We start from the raw sequence: 14,477 nt of genomic DNA, 5'->3' as shown, positions 1-14,477 counted from the left end.
GGCGCCGTGCACGGACCGGCCCAACTCGACGACGTGCGGATCCCTGGACTGAGTGTCGGCCACCGTTGGACTGATCTGTGTGGGGGGGAGGAGAAAAAGGTCACACGGGTCCTTTTTTTAAAGAAGTTTGGGGGTCAAACGGAACTCACCTGGATGGCTGTGGGCTTCGGGAGGTGCAGGTGGGGTCCTCTGGGGTGGATGTCCGTCAGGTGGGGCGGGGGGTCCGGGGTGGACCTCCGGCCGTGCTGTTGCAGGACGTCCTGGTAGGATTTGGCGTCGAAGTTTGTCCTCCACATCAGCACCTAGAGGGAGTAACCCTAAAGTTATTAAAGTTATTAAAGTTATTGAAGTATTGGTAAACGTCACGAGGCACCAAACCTGACAATCGGCTCCCCCCGAGGCGAAGAGGTCTCCCGCCCTGGAAAACGTGACTGTGTTGACAGCGCCCTGAAAAAAAGTAAACAATGTCATGTGACCCCAAAAAAAAGAGAGAAAGAAAATCACAAAAATACACACGAATCCATGGAAATACAAAACCTTTTACGGCATCAAAAATATGAGCAATATCACGTTGGGAACGGAAGACGAGATAGCGAATGTGTCAAAATGTGTCAAAATGTGTCAAAATGTGTCAATGTTGGATTGTCAGTCGTTATATTCCAACAGCGGACTCCAGATCGACAGAATTCAGACCGTTTCAGAGCAACGGGTGTTACAGATTAACGCGGGACCGCGTTAGCTGGTGACTCTCGGCCGAACGCGTCCTTGGTTTCTCAGAGTAATTTATTCAAATTGGTCGGCGCAGATCATAAAGACAGATTTTTTTTTATTATTAAGAAAGCAGTTCCTGTTTTTTAACAGCTGCCATAATTTTCGGCTTAGAGTCACCAGTTAACACGTTCACTCGTTAAACCGAAACACCGGTGGCCTCTATGGCTGCGAGCTATTAAGAGCTTTGACTACAGGCGGCAACCTCTGTTTCTGAAGAGTGGAGCCAATGCGGAAGCGTCTTAAAGCTGGTTGTATAGAAGTCCATGTTGTATAGAAGTCTGGTTGTATAGAAGTCTATGTTGTATAGAAGTCTGGTTGTATAGAAGTCTATGCTTCATGTGTTAAAGCTGCATTCTCTCTCCTGACCACCAGGGGGCAACTCCTCTGGTTGTATAGAAGTCTATGCTTCATGTGTTAAAGCTGCATTCTCTCTCCTGACCACCAGGGGGCGACTCCTCTGGTTGTATAGAAGTCTATGCTTCATGTGTTAAAGCTGCATTTTCTCTCCTGACCACCAGGGGGCGACTCCTCTGGTTGTAAAGAAGTCTATGCTTCATGTGTTAAAGCTGCATTCTCTCTCCTGACCACCAGGGGGCGACTCCTCTGGTTGTATAGAAGTCTATGCTTCATGTGTTAAAGCTGCATTCTCTCTACTGACCACCAGGGGGCGACTCCTCTGGTTGTATAAAAGTCTATGCTTCATGTGTTAAAGCTGCATTCTCTCTCCTGACCACCAGGGGGCGACTCCTCTGGTTGTATAGAAGTCTATGCTTCATGTGTAAAAGCTGCATTCTCTCTCCTGACCACCAGGGGGCGACTCCTCTGGTTGTATAGAAGTCGCGGCCTCACCGTGTGCCCGTGCAGGGTGTAGATGAGCCGTCCCTCCTGCAGGTCCAGGATCTTAACGGTGCCGTCGGTGGAGCCGCTGATCAGGTAGTTGTTGGACGGGTGGAAGGAAAAACTGTTGATCCCCGCGCAGTGGACTGAAACAAGGTGGACACACACACACACACACGCACACACACACACACACACACACACACACACAGACACACACACACAGACAAAAATAAGCAAAACATTAACAGCAATTACAGTCTTGGTAGATATTAGGGTGTTTCCGGTGGTCACCTCATCGTTGGCCTGACTACACACACACACACACACACAGACACACACACACACACACACACACACGCACCTTGGTAATGCTGAAGCAGCTTGTTGGTCCGTAGATCCCAGATCTTCACGGAACTGTCGGCTCCCGAGGACGCGATGCAGGTGCCGCTCGAGTTGAAGCCGACAAACGTCGCTGATCTGGGAGAACAAACAACAAACAATGCACTTTAACAGACAAACAGCGCCATCTATGGGAGAGAAAGAGTAACGCCTCCACGATATCAATCACGTTGTAATCTAACTCCTTTCTGCACTTTTTAGTTATATTCAGTGATGTTTTAGCCTGAAACTACAAATATAATGTCCAAAGTACAATAACATACTATTTGAAGGGACCAAATCTAACTCACTGTAATAAAACAACAACAACAACAACAACAACAACAGTGTGCTTGGAGGACTCACCCTCCGCAGTCAGAGAAACAGTTGACGCAGTGTTTGGTGGACGTGTCCCACAGCCGGACGGTGCGGTCGTCTCCGCAGGACGCGATCAGACGCCCGTCCGGGGAAAACCTAAAAGACGACAACAACAACAACAACAAAAACGATAATTGCATCCGCAGCAGAAAAAAATATATATAGACCGCTGGATTTGGGTTTATTGGGGCCGCCGGGTACCTGGCGCAGCGCACCCAGTTGGTGTGCTGGCTGAGGGAGTAGAGGAAGCACCGCCGGCGGACGCTCCACACTTTGACCGACTTGTCGTCGGACGCCGTCACCAGGCGCTGGCCGTCGTGGGAGAACGCCACGCTGCGCACGGCGGCCGTGTGGGCTTTGAACACCGTGGACTCGCCCCTCCTGGGAAGCACGGACACGTGGAATCATTATTATGTGTGTGTGTGTGTGTGTGTGTGTGCAATATTACGTTTTCTTGACATCGTGCTATATTACATTTCAATAAATTTGTGTGCAATGGTACTCTTTATTTCCATATATTACTCTTTTCTACTTTCTATGTTTACCCCTCTCTTAATTCTATTCCATTTTGCAGTGTTACATCTTTTACACTTAATAATGATCACTCTATTGTTCGTATATGTTCATATTTGCATTCTGTTGTTGTCAGATTTTCCTTTTGAGATTAATAAACTCCTCTCCTATTTGATCCAAAACAACGCCTACATGGAGGGGGTCCACAGTCGGACCGTCCGGTCCTTGGAGGAAGTGGCCACCAGGTCTCCGGACGGGGAGAACTGCACCCCGGTGACGACGTCTCGGTGGCCCACGTAGCGGAAAGCCCTGGCCTTCGGAGCCAGGTTCCAGACCATCAGGCTCTTATCCAGCGACCCCGAGGCTGCAGGGACGCGAGGGAGAAAGATGAGCGGCGAAGACTTTAAAGAAGCTGCGATAGGGAATAAAAAGGGTTGTAAGTGTTCACCCAGCTGTTTGCAGTTGGGACTGAAGTCTGCACAGGTGACGCCATCTTTGTGGCCCTTGAAGTGTCTCTCCAGGGCCGGGTCCTCCTGCAACGGTGATGCAGAGTCAGTCCTCTGCTACACAAATATCACTAAAACACTCCCACTCATAAGGAATGGTAAGGAAAACAGCACACCAGGTGTGTGTGTGTGTGTGTGTGTGTGTGTGTGTGTGTGTGTGTGTGTGTGTGTGTGTGTGTGTGCGCGCGTGCGTGCGTGTGCGTGCGTGTGTGTGTGCTGGGCAAGAACTCCCTGTGGGATAACGTCTTGGGTTGCGTTCAGGAAACGCATTAAAAGAGATATTACGACTTGCAACAACTTCAAGCGCTAAAACAACAACAACAACAACAACAACAACAACAAAACACGTCATAACAAGCTAGCGTACTAAGTGTGTAACGACAGTGAGGACCAACGGTGCGTGTTGACACTCGGCAAATCCTCTTAGCGGAGACGCAGCTAACGTTAACTTGGGAACTCGCCGACTCGGCGACTTTTAGTGAGTAAAACACACTTTTTTTTTTGCTTGAACTATAAACAATAACACACTCACCATAACGGACGCCATAGCGGGCATTAGAGAGTGGTGTCGCCCGAGGGAAAGCCCCGTCGCCCCGCCGCTCCGCAGCTTTACCTGTCAAACAGGGCGCCTTTCCTGCACAGCCGTCTCAGACCCGACCCGTCGAGCCCAGAGAACCCGATGCTCCGCTCGACAGTCCGTGAGCGAACCGTAACGGACTACTTGTGTTTAACTTGGAGTGAGTGCTGAGTTTCCGCTATGTGTCTAGCGTTGGATCGCTGCGGCACCGCTCGCGGTTTGATCACCGCGGCAGCCCCAGAGAGAGAGTTTGATGCTGCGTTCACGGAGCGACTGAAAACGTGTAGATGCGAGAACCCGATGTGAAGATTCCATTCACAGGTTTGAAAATAGCGTTCGCGACCCCATTGAAGTCGTAGGCGTAGTAACCCAACTTCAGTGGGACACTCAGAGTTCCGCAGTGCATCTACTTAATGAGGGCTCCCCGCACAGGCGGATCCACACCGGTTACACATAGAACATAGAGGCCCGCAGTCAAAAATAGTGGAATTCGAATAAAAAAGAGAATAAAATAAAACAAAACATCAATATTAGATCATATGTTGGTGACTGGCAGCTATAAAATGTGGTATATGTGACTTCGAACACCTCCATAACACTGCCAACGAACTTTTTGTGAACTTAAAAAGCGAAGAAAAAATGTTCCTGTTATTTCCACGTGACCGTGAACGCGGCACGTCACTAAGGAGGCGCGAGTCTATCGCTGCTTAGCAACTGGCCAAGCCGTATCATATGACGCTCCGCCCCCGGGCGGAGTATCGGCGCCTCTAATTGGCCCGCGCGAACAGCGCTGACGAATCAGCGGCCAGCTTGTTGACCGGGGACAGTTGACGTTTGGGTATTTCACTTTTTGAAAAGATGTCGCTCAATCGGGTCATCGGCAGCGTCCAGGTAACGTTTTTATGGTTTTATCTACCCGTCGACTAGTTAACTAGGGTCGGTGTCAGAGTTAACTAGCTGGTTACGTTAAACCGGCTCCCCCCGGGACGCTGGCACGGTGACATCACGTCTCTATCTCCACGCGCAGCTAACTCACGGTTGTCTTCTCCTTCCAGTACATGAAGAAAAGGATCCCGAAAAACGAAAAGTATCAACACGTCAAAACCAGGCTGGACACAGGTAGCGCGTCCAGCTGCACGTGCATTAACTCACTTATTATTATGACTGAAATGATTCACGAGCGCTTTATTGCGGTGCCATTTTTTATATATAATATAGGATGCAGCCTCTCAAAATATCTGGAGAAACTGGAGGATATTAAAAAAAGTGAGTAATCACAACTGGCAATCACACAAATGCGTTTTATAACATGTTTTTATTATTATTTTATTATTATTCTTTGCTTGGTTTGGTGCGCACACGTACATCTCACATGTTTTTATTACTGTGTGTGTGTGTGTGTGTGTGTGTGTGTGTGTGTTGATTGATGACAGGAAATCTTGTTCAGGTGCATAAAGAAGAATTAGATTGTAAAACCCTTGTTTTCCAAAGTCTTCAAACTTCACAATATAGACCCCGTAGGCCCTCTGCCCCCCGTAGGCCCTCTGACCCCCGTAGGCCCTCTGACCCCGTAGACCCTCTGACTCCCGTAGGCCCTCTGACCCCCGTAGGCCCTCTGACCCCCGTAGGCCCTCTGACCCCGTAGGCCCTCTGACCCCCGTAGGCCCTCTGACCCCGTAGACCCTCTGACCCCGTAGACCCTCTGACCCCCGTAGACCCTCTGACCCCCGTAGGGTTCTGACCCCCGTAGGCCCTCTGACCCTCTGACTCCCGTAGGCCCTCTGACCCCGTAGGCCCTCTGACCCCCGTAGGCCCTCTGACCCCGTAGACCCTCTGACCCCGTAGACCCTCTGACCCCCGTAGACCCTCTGACCCCCGTAGGGTTCTGACCCCCGTAGGCCCTCTGACCCTCTGACTCCCGTAGGCCCTCTGACCCCCGTAGGCCCTCTGACTCCCGTAGACCCTCTGACTCCCGTAGGCCCTCTGACCCTCTGACCCCCGTAGGCCCTCTGACCCCCGTAGGCCCTCTGACTCCCGTAGACCCTCTGACTCCCGTAGGCCCTCTGACCCCCGTAGACCCTCTGACCCCCGTAGGCCCTCTGACCCCCGTAGGGTTCTGACCCCCGTAGGCCCTCTGACCCTCTGACTCCCGTAGGCCCTCTGACCCCCGTAGACCCTCTGACCCCCGTAGACCCTCTGACCCCCGTAGGCCCTCTGACCCCCGTAGACCCTCTGACTCCCGTAGGCCCTCTGACCCTCTGACCCCCGTAGGCCCTCTGACCCCCGTAGACCCTCTGACCCCCGTAGGCCCTCTGACCCCCGTAGACCCTCTGACCCCCGTAGACCCTCTGACCCCCGTAGACCCTCTGACCCCCGTAGGCCCTCTGACCCCCGTGATACTCGTTGAGTCCATTGGCACCGAAATGTGTAACCGCTGTGGATCAAATTCTCCTGTTCGACCGAATTGTGTAAAACTAAAACGTGATCCCCTGGCATCAAAATAAAGAGTCTCTAAACCTAAATGTAAGCTTGTTTTTTTTAATTTTCAGATTACAGATATCGGAAAGATGAAATCTTCAAGCGGTTAAAGGTGACAACGTTCGCACAATTGGTGAGCTTTCATGTGTTTTATTTCCTATTTCTGTGGCCTGTATTTCGGAGGTGAAGAACGCAGTGATTAATAATTGATGGGATACTTGTTTTGAATAGTTGTAGCTCGGCTTTGTGACCTTCGTTTACAGACTCCAGGACACCATTCTCTTTACTTCCAATTTATTTTGTCCAAAAAATGCCTTTTTTATTTATTTTTCTTCCGCATCATACACTTCCGAACTTGTTTTAATGTCTTTCCCTCCAGGTGCTTCAGGTGGCCTCCGTATCGGACCTGAATGAAAGCGAGTTTGACGGCGACCTGCGCGGCCCAGAAGGTAACTAGCGGACCACCGTCTTCATTCACCTCCTTTTGTACCAAATGTGAACGCTCACGGCGTCACGATTTGGATTTGGAGCTCTCGTCAGATTCCCCCCCCCCCCCCCCCGCCCCCCCTCCCTGTTGTCTTGCAGACGGCGGCCTGTCCGTGGCGTCCGATGCCGACCTGGAGTGCCCGTCCGAACACACCAACGGCTCGCCTCGCTCGGATCGCCAGGATGCAGGAGACGCCGGGGACACCTGCCACTCCTCCCGGTCCACACTGCTGAGGTGCTGAGCGGCTCTGCACCCTTTTTAAAGCCCCCACCTCTCACCTCCCACCTCTCACCTCTCACCTCTCACCTCTCACCTCTCACCTCACACCTCCCACCTCTCACCTCTCACCTCCCACCTCTCACCTCCCACCTCTCACCTCTCACCTCACACCTCTCACCTCTCACCTCCCACCTCTCACCTCCCACCTCCCACCTCTCACCTCCACAACCTCCCACCTCTCACACCTCTCACCTCCCACCTCTCACCTCTCACCTCCACAACCTCCCACCTCCCACCTCTCACCTCTCACACCTCTCACCTCCCACCTCTCACCTCCCACCTCTCACCTCCCACCTCCCACCTCTCACCTCTCACACCTCTCACACCTCTCACCTCTCACCTCTCACCACGTCGCTCGTAGTTTGGTGGTTCCAGTAGATATCTGGGTTGCTGTCCTTTTCTGTGAACTGGCCCTTTAACTCCTTTCACTGCGTCCCAGCTGTCTTCATCATTCTCAGTCACACCCGGCGCCCATTAATCACAACCCCTAACCACAAGCACACCTGTGACCCTACACCCCCCATGTCTGTATCTACACTCAACACATGGTTCACCCCCCGCCCCCCAAGACACCTGCCTGTCCCTGTTCATCGCACAATAACCTGCTCAATATGTTCTTGGCGTCCCCCCCCCCCCCCACCCCCCCCCCACAAGGGGAAAGTGATGTTCTTCTACAGGCTCCGGTTTCACGTTCACTGGTTCCCTAACCCTTGGTCCCCCCCCCACTGTACGAAACCGAATCCGCACCGCTACGGCGAGGCGGAGGATATCGGAAGTGGTGCATCCGCCACTGTTGCCATGGAAACCACGTGTCCCGCTAGCTAGTGCCTATGGTTGTCCATTAGAGTCAAAGTAAAAGCTTCAATAAGTATCTCTAAAGGTATAAAAGGTTATGAAACAGTCTCAATCTAATTCTGATGCTTCTTTATGCCAGAATATTGTCTATTTCTGTATAGTTATTGTTTTTCTAATGGGACTCTGGTGCTTGGAAACACACTCCTGCCTTTGTCCACAAGGGGCCGCCAAAGTCGACACAAAGCCTCTGACTCTTTCTTTTGGGGCGCCTGCAGCGTCATCAGTGGCGTGGGAGAGCTGAACGTGGACAGCGTCCGTCAGCAGGCGGAGGACGTGACGGTGTCGGCCCCCGAGCTCCCCGACGGGCCGTACCCCGACTCCCCGTACCTGCTGCTGGACGTGCGGGACCGCGACCAGTACGACCGCTGCCACATTATCAGCGGTACGGGGGATTTAAAAAATAAAATAAAATAAATCGACGTGCAAACAAATGACATTTGTTTTTAAATCCTCTTCTCGCTCTCCAACAGCACACAGCTTCCCCATCGCCATGCTGTCTCGAACCATGAACCCCTACTCCAAAGACGTGCTGGAATATGTATCCTTCAACACACAAAAAACTATTTTTTACATTTTATTGCCATTATTTTATACAGCAACTTAACCAACCAAAACGTTCCAGAAAAACACGGCGGGGAAGATCATCATCATGTACGACGAGGACGAGCGAACGGCCGGCCAGGCCGCCACCGTCATGTGTGAGCGAGGCTTCGAGAACCTGTTCCTGCTGTCCGGAGGTAAGGCACCGAGCTGTAGACCAGGGGTCGAGAGTTCACCTCGAGAGTCGTGCCGGGAAGTGCTCGACGTGTACGCTGTCGCCTCCCAGGTCTAAAGGTCATCGCTCAGAGGTTCCCAGAGGGCTTGACGACGGGCTCCATCCCGACATCGTGCCGGTCCCCGCCCACATCGCAGAGGGCGAGGAGGAGCTCGGCGCCGCCGCTAGCGGCAGAGAGGAGGTGGCGCTTCACGTCGGACGAGCTCACCAAGATCCAGGAGCAGCTGGAGGAGACCCTCGTCCCCAGTAACTCCAACAGTAAGTCCACTGTTTGTTTGTTTGCTTGGTTGTTTGTTTGTTTGTTTGCTTGGTTGTTTGTTTGTTTGTTTGTTTGTTTGCTTGGTTGTTTGTTTGTTTGTTTGCTTGGTTGTTTGTTTGTTTGTTTGTTTGTTTGCTTGGTTTTACAGCAGCCCATTTGTGTGAAATTGAGATGAAAATACCACTTTTAGGAAAGTTTAAATACTTTTGAATAAAAAAGGTTTGCCCCACAACTCGCCGCCGCCCTTCAATGTTTCACTCTTCAATGTTTCGCCCTTCACTGTTTCACCCTTCATTGTTTCACCCTTCATTGTTTCACCCTTCAATGTTTCACCCTTCAATGTTTCGCCCTTCACTGTTTCGCCCTTCATTGTTTCACCCTTCAATGTTTCACCCTTCAATGTTTCACTCTTCATTGTTTCGCCCTTCATTGTTTCGCCCTTCATTGTTTCACCCTTCAATGTTTCACCCTTCAATGTTTCGCCCTTCATTGTTTCACCCTTCATTGTTTCGCCCTTCAATGTTTCACTCTTCAATGTTTCGCCCTTCACTGTTTCACCCTTCATTGTTTCACCCTTCATTGTTTCACCCTTCAATGTTTCACCCTTCACTGTTTCGCCCTTCATTGTTTCACCCTTCAATGTTTCACCCTTCAATGTTTCACTCTTCATTGTTTCGCCCTTCATTGTTTCGCCCTTCATTGTTTCACCCTTCAATGTTTCACCCTTCAATGTTTCGCCCTTCATTGTTTCGCCCTTCATTGTTTCGCCCTTCAATGTTTAACCCTTCATTGTTTCGCCCTTCATTGTTTCGCCCTTCAATGTTTAACCCTTCATTGTTTCGCCCTTCATTGTTTCACCCTTCAATGTTTCGCCCTTCATTGTTTCGCCCTTCATTGTTTCACCCTTCATTGTTTCACCCTTCATTGTTTCGCCCTTCATTGTTTCACCCTTCATTGTTTCACCCTTCAATGTTTCACCCTTCATTGTTTCACCCTTCATTGTTTCACCCTTCATTGTTTCACCCTTCATTGTTTCACCCTTCAATGTTTCACCCTTCAGTGTTTCGCCCTTCATTGTTTCGCCCTTCAGTGTTTCGCCCTTCAGTGTTTCGCCCTTCATTGTTTCGCCCTTCATTGTTTCACCCTTCATTGTTTCACCCTTCATTGTTTCACCCTTCAATGTTTCACCCTTCAGTGTTTCGCCCTTCATTGTTTCACCCTTCAATGTTTCACCCTTCATTGTTTCACCCTTCATTGTTTCACCCTTCAATGTTTCACCCTTCAGTGTTTCGCCCTTCACTGTTTCACCCTTCATTGTTTCACCCTTCAGTGTTTCACCCTTCATTGTTTCACCCTTCATTGTTTCACCCTTCAGTGTTTCGCCCTTCAATGTTTCGCCCTTCAGTGTTTCGCCCTTCATTGTTTCGCCTTTCATTGTTTCGCCCTTCAGTGTTTCGCCCTTCATTGTTTCACCCTTCATTGTTTCGCCCTTCGATGTTTCACCCTTCATTGTTTCACCCTTCAATGTTTCACCCTTCAATGTTTCGCCCTTCATTGTTTCGCCCTTCATTGTTTCACCCTTCATTGTTTCACCCTTCAGTGTTTCGCCCTTCAATGTTTCACCCTTCAGTGTTTCGCCCTTCATTGTTTCACCCTTCAATGTTTCGCCCTTCAATGTTTCGCCCTTCATTGTTTCGCCCTTCATTGTTTCGCCCTTCATTGTTTCACCCTTCATTGTTTCACCCTTCAGTGTTTCGCCCTTCAATGTTTCACCCTTCAGTGTTTCGCCCTTCACTGTTTCACCCTTCATTGTTTCACCCTTCAATGTTTCACCCTTCAGTGTTTCGCCCTTCATTGTTTCACCCTTCATTGTTTCACCCTTCAGTGTTTCGCCCTTCAATGTTTCACCCTTCACTGTTTCGCCCTTCAATGTTTCACCCTTCATTGTTTCACCCTTCAATGTTTCACCCTTCAATGTTTCACTCTTCAATGTTTCACCCTTCATTGTTTCACCCTTCAATGTTTCGCCCTTCATTGTTTCACCCTTCATTGTTTCACTCTTCAATGTTTCACCCTTCATTGTTTCACCCTTCAGTGTTTCGCCCTTCATTGTTTCGCCCTTCATTGTTTCGCCCTTCATTGTTTCACCCTTCAATGTTTCACCCTTCAATGTTTCGCCCTTCATTGTTTCGCCCTTCATTGTTTCGCCCTTCAATGTTTAACCCTTCATTGTTTCGCCCTTCAGTGTTTCGCCCTTCATTGTTTCGACCTTCATTGTTTCACCCTTCATTGTTTCACCCTTCATTGTTTCACCCTTCAATGTTTCACCCTTCAGTGTTTCGCCCTTCATTGTTTCACCCTTCAATGTTTCACTCTTCAGTGTTTCGCCCTTCACTGTTTCACCCTTCATTGTTTCACCCTTCAGTGTTTCACCCTTCATTGTTTCACCCTTCATTGTTTCACCCTTCAATGTTTCACCCTTCAGTGTTTCGCCCTTCACTGTTTCACCCTTCATTGTTTCACCCTTCAGTGTTTCACCCTTCATTGTTTCACCCTTCATTGTTTCACCCTTCAGTGTTTCGCCCTTCAATGTTTCGCCCTTCAGTGTTTTGCCCTTCATTGTTTCGCCTTTCATTGTTTCGCCCTTCAGTGTTTCGCCCTTCATTGTTTCACCCTTCATTGTTTCGCCCTTCGATGTTTCACCCTTCATTGTTTCACCCTTCAATGTTTCACCCTTCAATGTTTCGCCCTTCATTGTTTCGCCCTTCATTGTTTCACCCTTCATTGTTTCACCCTTCATTGTTTCACCCATCAGTGTTTCGCCCTTCAATGTTTCACCCTTCAGTGTTTCGCCCTTCATTGTTTCTCCCTTCAATGTTTAACCCTTCATTGTTTCGCCCTTCATTGTTTCACCCTTCAATGTTTCGCCCTTCATTGTTTCGCCCTTCATTGTTTCACCCTTCATTGTTTCACCCTTCATTGTTTCACCCTTCAGTGTTTCGCCCTTCAATGTTTCGCCCTTCAGTGTTTCGCCCTTCATTGTTTCGCCTTTCATTGTTTCGCCCTTCAGTGTTTCGCCCTTCATTGTTTCACCCTTCATTGTTTCGCCCTTCGATGTTTCACCCTTCATTGTTTCACCCTTCAATGTTTCACCCTTCAATGTTTCGCCCTTCATTGTTTCGCCCTTCATTGTTTCACCCTTCATTGTTTCACCCTTCATTGTTTCACCCTTCAGTGTTTCGCCCTTCAATGTTTCACCCTTCAGTGTTTCGCCCTTCATTGTTTCACCCTTCAATGTTTCGCCCTTCAATGTTTCGCCCTTCATTGTTTCGCCCTTCATTGTTTCACCCTTCATTGTTTCACCCTTCAGTGTTTCGCCCTTCAATGTTTCACCCTTCAGTGTTTCGCCCTTCACTGTTTCACCCTTCATTGTTTCACCCTTCAATGTTTCACCCTTCAGTGTTTCGCCCTTCATTGTTTCACCCTTCATTGTTTCACCCTTCAGTGTTTCGCCCTTCAATGTTTCACCCTTCACTGTTTCGCCCTTCAATGTTTCACCCTTCATTGTTTCACCCTTCAATGTTTCACCCTTCAATGTTTCACTCTTCAATGTTTCACCCTTCATTGTTTCACCCTTCAATGTTTCACCCTTCATTGTTTCACCCTTCATTTTTTCACTCTTCAATGTTTCACCCTTCATTGTTTCACCCTTCAGTGTTTCGCCCTTCATTGTTTCGCCCTTCATTGTTTCGCCCTTCATTGTTTCACCCTTCAATGTTTCACCCTTCAATGTTTCGCCCTTCATTGTTTCGCCCTTCATTGTTTCGCCCTTCAATGTTTAACCCTTCATTGTTTCGCCCTTCAGTGTTTCGCCCTTCATTGTTTCGCCCTTCATTGTTTCACCCTTCATTGTTTCACCCTTCATTGTTTCACCCTTCAATGTTTCACCCTTCAGTGTTTCGCCCTTCATTGTTTCACCCTTCAATGTTTCACTCTTCAGTGTTTCGCCCTTCACTGTTTCACCCTTCATTGTTTCACCCTTCAGTGTTTCACCCTTCATTGTTTCACCCTTCATTGTTTCACCCTTCAATGTTTCACCCTTCAGTGTTTCACCCTTCAGTGTTTCGCCCTTCACTGTTTCACCCTTCATTGTTTCACCCTTCAGTGTTTCACCCTTCATTGTTTCACCCTTCATTGTTTCACCCTTCAGTGTTTCGCCCTTCAATGTTTCGCCCTTCAGTGTTTTGCCCTTCATTGTTTCGCCCTTCATTGTTTCACCCTTCATTGTTTCACCCTTCATTGTTTCGCCCTTCAGTGTTTCGCCCTTCAATGTTTCACCCTTCAGTGTTTCGCCCTTCAATGTTTCACCCTTCATTGTTTCGCCCTTCAGTGTTTCACCCTTCATTGTTTCACCCTTCATTGTTTCGCCCTTCAATGTTTCACCCTTCATTGTTTCACCCTTCATTGTTTCACCCTTCATTGTTTCACCCTTCAGTGTTTCGCCCTTCAATGTTTCACCCTTCAGTGTTTCACCCTTCATTGTTTCACCCTTCATTGTTTCGCCCTTCAGTGTTTCGCCCTTCAGTGTTTCACCCTTCATTGTTTCACCCTTCATTGTTTCACCCTTCAGTGTTTCGCCCTTCATTGTTTCACCCTTCAATGTTTCGCCCTTCATTGTTTCGCCCTTCAGTGTTTCGCCCTTCAATGTTTCACCCTTCATTGTTTCACCCTTCATTGTTTCCCCGCAGGCCGCATGTCCAGCCGTGTGTCGACCAGCAGCTCCCAGTCTCAAGCGTCCAGCGCCCGGAGCCGAGGGAGCTCCTCTGTGTCTGGGAGGGACGGCTCCAGGGTTCAGAGCAGCAGACCCTGGAAATAACATCATGTGACAAGTATTTCCCCCCTCCTTTTATAATATTTCATAAATGCTGTATTTGTGAATGTTTGCACAGTGCCTCACCTGTGAACCTGAGAACTGATGGACTGTTTTATTATTATTATTTTTTGCACCGATGAACCAGAATCGTCACTTCATGCTCTTCAAATATGTGTTTGTTTTCTTTTTTTCTGTTTTCTTTCAACATTATTTTTGTCCGAAGCTCCAGCGTAACTCCATCAGTGTGACAGCCGACAAATAAACGGCATTCGTGATATGAAGGATCTGCTGCGATTACATGAGGTGTAATTTATATTGTGAGTGTGTGTGTGTGTGTGTGTGTGTGTGTGTGTAACACTAACTGATCACAGTATTGCTCGTGACCTAGTGACTTATTGCACTCACACAAAGTGCATTTATTGATAACATGAACGACTCCGGTCCGTCTTCACATTAATCGGATCACACGATGTTGTAAACGAATGTCAAATAAAAGTGAATAATTGTT

At 48.9% G+C, this 14,477-nt stretch overlaps 2 protein-coding genes across 3 annotated transcripts in view; one reads left to right on the top strand and one right to left on the bottom strand.

The window, feature by feature from the left end:
• Positions 1-4,205, bottom strand: part of poc1b (POC1 centriolar protein B) — a 27,687-nt gene extending 23,482 nt beyond the window's left edge. The window contains exons 1-10 of the mRNA XM_034534913.1: positions 3,919-4,205; positions 3,329-3,413; positions 3,073-3,244; positions 2,569-2,748; positions 2,356-2,463; positions 1,973-2,088; positions 1,621-1,754; positions 379-447; positions 150-302; positions 1-75 (exon numbers count right to left, since the gene is read on the bottom strand). The exon at positions 1-75 is cut by the window's left edge and continues 3 nt beyond it. Coding sequence (XP_034390804.1) covers positions 1-75; positions 150-302; positions 379-447; positions 1,621-1,754; positions 1,973-2,088; positions 2,356-2,463; positions 2,569-2,748; positions 3,073-3,244; positions 3,329-3,413; positions 3,919-3,942 — 1,116 coding nt within the window. The 5' untranslated portion in view covers positions 3,943-4,205. The remainder of the gene's footprint in view (positions 76-149; positions 303-378; positions 448-1,620; positions 1,755-1,972; positions 2,089-2,355; positions 2,464-2,568; positions 2,749-3,072; positions 3,245-3,328; positions 3,414-3,918) is intronic.
• Positions 3,759-14,477, top strand: cep41 (centrosomal protein 41). Of its 2 annotated transcripts, none has more exons than XM_034534916.1 (11): positions 3,759-3,864; positions 5,019-5,082; positions 5,182-5,229; positions 6,513-6,574; positions 6,821-6,890; positions 7,027-7,162; positions 8,278-8,444; positions 8,533-8,600; positions 8,685-8,799; positions 8,889-9,095; positions 13,845-14,477. In XM_034534916.1, exons 2-11 carry the CDS (start codon positions 5,022-5,024, stop codon positions 13,970-13,972), a joined length of 1,062 nt encoding a protein of 353 aa, XP_034390807.1. In that variant the 5' UTR covers positions 3,759-3,864; positions 5,019-5,021; the 3' UTR covers positions 13,973-14,477. The 2 variants fall into 2 exon arrangements, with proteins under 2 accessions (XP_034390807.1, XP_034390806.1); XM_034534915.1 differs by lacking the exon at positions 3,759-3,864 and adding an exon at positions 4,759-4,854.

This window comes from Cyclopterus lumpus, chromosome 6, assembly GCF_009769545.1.
Source record: "Cyclopterus lumpus isolate fCycLum1 chromosome 6, fCycLum1.pri, whole genome shotgun sequence".
Lineage (NCBI taxonomy): Eukaryota > Metazoa > Chordata > Actinopteri > Perciformes > Cyclopteridae > Cyclopterus > Cyclopterus lumpus.
This window is presented reverse-complemented; position numbering and strand designations above follow the sequence as displayed.

Coding starts and splice junctions, on each gene's coding strand:
- cep41 (XM_034534915.1), top strand. CDS start 4,822: ATGTCGCTCAATCGGGTCATCGGCAGCGTCCAG. Junction 5,230..6,512: donor ACTGGAGGATATTAAAAAAA/GTGAGTAATCAC, acceptor TTTAATTTTCAG/ATTACAGATATCGGAAAGAT. Junction 6,891..7,026: donor CGACCTGCGCGGCCCAGAAG/GTAACTAGCGGA, acceptor GTTGTCTTGCAG/ACGGCGGCCTGTCCGTGGCG.